Genomic DNA, 6,000 nt, shown 5'->3' on the forward strand with positions numbered 1-6,000 from the left:
TTCCCCAAGTTCAGAACTACTCTTGGATACAGTGGTTGAATCCTACAATAATGGGGTCCTGGGGCTTCCAGGAATGGGGCCCCATCTACCTCCACTTTCACAGCCAGTAACTGCTATGTCTGCGTGGGATAGATGGCTTGTCCCCTGGACAATCAGGGATCCAAACTGGTGGGGAAATGAAGCCACAGGTGGACTTTGGGCAAAACCCTTCCTCTTCAGAATACCAATTGTGGGGAGTTGGGGGGATAAATCAATGAATATGAACGGACAAGAGGAATAAATATGAATCAACAATAGAAAAACATAAACATTAGGTATCTTTGTTTGGCAGACTAAGCTGAAAATAACTCCCTTCTACCCCAAACTCCCATAAGAAGAGACTCAGAATCAACAAATTCTAATTAAAGTCACTGCTGTTTCTTCAAAGTGGAGGAGAAAGTAGCGATCTCTTGTTTTTATACTCTAAGGCCAACATTCTCTTTTTAAAAAAGAATATTTCACGGAAAGAGGATAAGACTGTATTGTCTCTGAGGAAAATAAATGCTTCTTGTTGCAATGTGTGCACACCTTTCAGATGACATAGAGATCACTTTGCTGGGAGACTAAACAACTATTGGAAGCTTTACCTTCACCCTCAGTTGTGAAACTTAAGCCTGTTATCCTCTGGGGCCCCAAATGACTGAGTTAAAAAAAAAAAAAGAACGCTCCTTCAGATGAAGTCTGAGGTATTGGGATATGGAAAAAGAAACCAAGGAATAAAGCCTCCTTTGGTGGGAAGTGGTTGACTATTCCTGAAGGATGAGAGGCCACCAGACTGAGAGACTTAGAAGAAAGAAATGTAACAAAATGGAGAAGCAGCATCTGAAATTCCCTTTCTTGGGTGGTTTGTCAGGTCTTTTCAGAAAGCTATTGCGTAGCCATACGGTGACGGCTGATAGGGAGGACTAACTAAGATAGGGCACGCCTGATGTATTCCATCCATTTGGAAGTTTTATCAGAGAAAGGCTCTGTTTCTTTTTGTAGGAGCAAGTCGGGTCTGCACAAATTCAACCAAGCTCTTAGACACTCTTTGGGTCAGTATACCATAGAGGGCTCGATTGTGTGTAGGATAGTGTCATTCTAGGGCAAGGCCTATGTCAATCAGTACCTATTTCTGCAGGACTGAGAGAGCCATGCTTCCTCCATATGCTGAGAGGAATGTCCACAAGCCAGGGGCCCACCAAGAATGGGCTGCCTGGCTCCATGCTCAGGATGACTGTCTCTCAACGGAAACAGAACCCGGCCCTGTGCTCACCAGAGGCTTCAGTTCCATGAAATAGCCCAACTGCTTAGAAACAGACTGAGACTGGAAAAACACTCTGGCAAAAGTGTAAAAGGTGTGGTTAAAGACTGCAGAGCCGTGTCTCACGTGGTTGGGCTGTGCCTGGCTGCTCCTTTCAAGGAGTTATGCTGAGCCAGACTGATGGAGTGAGGGTTTTATTGATTTGGCTTTTATATTTTTAATGGGAGAGACTTGAGCTTTATGGGCTAAGGATAAAGACACAGCGAGAGTCAGTGGTTAGATATTCAGGAAAGACAGGGCATAATTGATGGAGGACACTGACCATAAAAGGTTTTATTTAGTTTATAGCATTTGTTCAGAAAGGGAAATTTAAAGATTCTTTTAAGATGCAGTTATTCTATTCCACAGTTCCCTAGGTAAATATTAATTAAGTATTACAAAGTGGAAAGACTTTCTCAGGTTCATTTAAGTTGTCGTTTAACTTACTCCAAAACAAATATAACCAGCAAAGTCCCACAGGAGTAGTAGTGTGGAGAAGGGAATCTTAAGTTTGGGAAACAGCTAAGTCATCTGAGATCTCCATCAAAAACTGCTGTTGGTAAATTAACAAGCCGGTGTGTAACACAGACAGAATTCACAATGAATAGGGTACCTAATGTTGAGGAAACAGGAACAGGATATTAAATAAATCATGGAGACACTGGGAACAAACAAGATTAAAGGGCACGGAGAGAGCTATTTACCTACTGTTGTAAAGTGTATTCACATATTATTGACACAACACTTCCAGGAGAAAATCACTAACCTTTAAGTAGCACATCCGTATATTTCATTCTTCTTATTCCCTTCTTCTGAATGTAACATGTTTTCTGCATTAAGTGCCTTCCCTAGGTAATATCACCATATTCCTGAAGCCACTAGATGGCCACAGTAAATCCACAGGAAATCAAATCAGAGCAGCAGCAGTAATGATTGAGTGTGGTAAAGATTCAACTTCCTTACCTACAAAATAGGGATAATAACATAGCTTAAGTTCATAGGAGGTAATGAAGGGTAGTTGAGGAAGTACATAAAAGCGTACAAAATGGTAGCCTGCATGTTTTATCATGCATATGAATTTCACAGGTTGACCATGTTTTGTCTTTGTAGAAAGTTAAGGAATAATGTATAGTCAGATAAGAGAGAAGATACAATTTGTGTGTTTCTAATAAGAGCAAAAAGCTCTGTGGCAACAAAAAAGATTTTGGAGGGTAGGGGCATGCCCTGGGTGGCTCAGTCAGTTAAGCATCTGACTCTTGGTTTTGGCTCAGGTCATGATCTCAGGGCTCATGAGTTTAAGCCAGGTCCTGAAATTTTCAGTCTCCCTCTCTCTGCCCCTCCCCCACTTATGCTCACACATGCACTCTCTCTCTTCCCTCTCTGTCTCTCAAAAATAAAATAAATAAGGGCGCCTGGGTGGCTCAGTTGGTTACGCATCCAGCTTCAGCTCAGGTCATGATCTCACAGTTCATGGGTTCGAGCCCCACATCAGGCTCTGTGCTGACAGCTCATAGCCTGGAGCCTGCTTCAGATTCTGTGTCTCCCTCTCTCTCTGACCCTCCCCTGCTCATGCTCTCGCTCTCTCTCTCTCTCTCTCTCTCTCTCAAAAATAAATAAAACATAAAATAAAATAAAATAAAATAGAGGTTTTAAAGTGTATGGCAATCAAGTTTCAGGGTTGGTAACTAAAGTTAAAAAAAAAAGAGTTTGGGAAAGATATCGTAAAAAGGGCAGATGTACAATGAAGAAGAAAAGACAGACTTGATAGACGTTCCAGGCAGAGGCTTTGCAGGGAGGGAGGGTTTAGATGAGAAGAAAATTAGTTCGAAAGATTTGAAAGACAAGCTCAGAAAAGTGCAGAAATAGAATTGTTTTTGACTTATTTATAGGTCTAAAACTGGAAATATGGTAACTGAAAATGAAAGGAGCTATTACTGCTGTGGTTGTCATTAATAAACAGTATGACGTGGTGCGATACCATGATCATCTGAGAATGTATTTGTAAATAATATTTTAATGGCTAGTTAAATTTGGAACTGATAAGGCATTTTGTGTGTATAGGGCTAGGGAAAGAAACTTATAAAGATATCTGGAAATCTGATAAGAGATAAGAGAACATAACGTAAGGCAATAAAATTAGTGTGTCTACTAATTTCACTGCAAATGTATCTTAAAAAGGAATGAATCAAGACAGACAGACATATGTCTATTTAATCTAGTATCTTTTTGGAATGCAGTTGGACAAAAATCTAGAAAACAGAGAAGCAATTCTTTTTAAAAATTTTTTTTAAACATTCGTGTATTTTTGAGACAGAGAGAGCACAAGCAGGGGGCAGAGAGAGAAGGAGACACAGAATCAGAAGTAGGTTCCAGGCTCTGAGCTGTCAGCACAGAGCCTGATGTGGGGCTCGAACCCATGAACTGTGAGATCATGCCCTGAGCTGAAGTTGGATGCTGAACCGACTGAGCTGCCTAGGTGCCCCCCTTTTGTTTTAATAATTTTTTAAACACTTACATATTTTTGAGAGACAGAGACAGCACAAGCAGGGGAAGAAGAAAACAGAGAAGCAATTCTTAACTGGAATATGAAAGAGCCACTTAAAAAAATTTTTTTTGGTAGGCTCTATGCCCAACATGGATCTTGAACTCACAACCCCTAGATCGAGTTGCATGCTCTACCAACTGAGTCCACCAAGTACGCCTGAACAGGTCACTTTTTAAAAATCCTTTGCCTTCTATTTAGTTCTAATTTTATAAAGGAAAAGTTAGTCATAGTAAATAGCATTATACTTCTATCTTCTTTCCTTTGGCATCTATAGCACAACAGCTGGTGTAAATATATGATAAATACTTTTAATGCTGCCATAGCAGGGAAGAGTGTGAGCCTTTTGGAATTCTGACTGCCAACTCCTGCCTTTGTGATGCAGAGCAAATGATTTCTCTATACCTTAATGCCTTCATTTGTAAAACAGTAACATTGTAATGCCTAACTCGTAGAGTTATTGTGAGAATTAGTTTATTCGTGCTCTGAATGCCTGCATACAGTAAGCACACAGTAAATGCCAATTACATATCAACAATTGCCTTAGCCTTCAAGGGTTAGCATTCAAGGAATCCTAGCAAGTGACTTCATCCAGGTTAAAAGACTGCAATGTAAACATATATTAGCATATCTCAGAAGGAAGAAAAGTCTTGGCTAGAAGGCAGATCTTTTGGGTTGTACGAGACAATTTCTATCACCTATCCTACCCAACCTTGCAGAACACCGTTAATGGTAAGGCATGCACCACCCATCGTCCTGGTGTCCACAGCTCTGTTTATGGCCCAGACTAAGAACTCCCTTCCAGCTTACCCTACCTTGTCGTGGGCAAACATAATGCTGACCAAAGTGGTTTTTCTGGTTCTTGCAGAAGAGCTTCAGTCTCCTTTATCTGTACTTTACTACCCTCATTAGGATGGAAGATTGTTGAACTCTGGTGGGAAGGGGCCCACCTGCCAGTTCCCTAGTGGGCCATACTCCAAGCAGCCCATGAAAGCATGGTTGGGTGGCTTTTCTCTAGGAGGCCCTGTCAAGAGGTATGCAGTTCACATAGTCGGGCTCATTGTTAAGTCACTGCTTGGGTGTTAACTGTTACTCTCTTGCCACTGTACCCCCAGCACCTAGTCCGGGGAGTTGCACATATTAGGTACTAGTAGAGCTGAACTGAAATGAATTGAGCCTGCCCTCAATTTTACTTCAATCCCCAGAAGCCTCCCAGATCAGCCATTATCATCTTGATTCTTATCTCCATGGTTACTTATAAATTCTCCCAATCTGAACCAACTCCTGTTCCTCACCACCCTTCAGCCCCTCTCATGGCATTCTTTGAAACCTCCTCATCTATAAACTGCAAACCCCTACTATACCTTCAACTTCTTTTTGAGTGACTTCTCCACATCCCTGCAGAAGCTGAAGACTTGCTCTCCCACATTTCCTCAATAGGTCTCTCAAATAGAGGCCATTTGTTTCTCACACCCCCACAGAAGGTGGGGAAGCTCAATTCACATAGCTGCTTTCAAACCATTTCTCCTTCTTTCAAAAACTCTAGCTCCTCGGGAGCTCTTGTCATGCAGTTATACTGCCCCAACAGGGCAGAGCTGGTACACTTGTATTAAGTTGAGGATGATCTAACCAGGGGACTTTTACAGAGGTGTGAATGAGGGAAAAAAAAAAAAAGGCACAAGGAATTGTGCAGTAATTCACGGCTGGTAGGTAACAGTGGAACTCTTACCACCCCTTGGCCTGAAGAAATATGGAAAGGAAGACTGGGGGCCCAGAGGGACAGAGGTATGTAGAAACCATGTTGAAGAGCAGAAATATCCCACTCAGGGGCAGAGTCTCCCTGCACCAGATCTGCTGAGCCTCTTCCAACTAGAACCAGAGAGCAAGGAAAACTGTTGATAGAATCCATAAGTTTCATCTCCCATGGCTCTGAGTGGGGTGGAGAAGTGTGAGTCTTGAGGGACAAATAGAAGATAACCCAGCTTATACTCAGAGTTCTTTTATGGTTGCTCTCATCTTTCAAACTCTTACTTTTATGTTTTCTTCTTTTTTTTTTTTTTTTTTTTTGAGAGCCAGAGAGAGACAGCACGAACAGGGGAGGGTCAGAGAGAGAGGGAGACACAGAACCTGAAGACAG

General features: G+C 41.8%; 1 protein-coding gene across 2 annotated transcripts in view; it reads right to left on the minus strand.

Annotated features, from left to right (window-relative positions):
- LOC115299071 (transmembrane protein 56-like) overlaps nt 1-4,861 on the minus strand; it is a 93,984-nt gene extending 89,123 nt beyond the window's left edge. For both annotated transcript variants that reach the window (XM_029948363.1, XM_029948365.1), the window contains exons 1-2: nt 4,679-4,861; nt 2,088-2,284 (exon numbers count right to left, since the gene is read on the minus strand). In XM_029948363.1, coding sequence (XP_029804223.1) covers nt 2,088-2,157 — 70 coding nt within the window. In that variant the 5' untranslated portion in view covers nt 2,158-2,284; nt 4,679-4,861. The remainder of the gene's footprint in view (nt 1-2,087; nt 2,285-4,678) is intronic.
- Between the last annotated feature and the right edge of the window lie 1,139 nt (nt 4,862-6,000).

Source organism: Suricata suricatta, chromosome 8, assembly GCF_006229205.1.
Source record: "Suricata suricatta isolate VVHF042 chromosome 8, meerkat_22Aug2017_6uvM2_HiC, whole genome shotgun sequence".
Taxonomy (NCBI): domain Eukaryota; kingdom Metazoa; phylum Chordata; class Mammalia; order Carnivora; family Herpestidae; genus Suricata; species Suricata suricatta.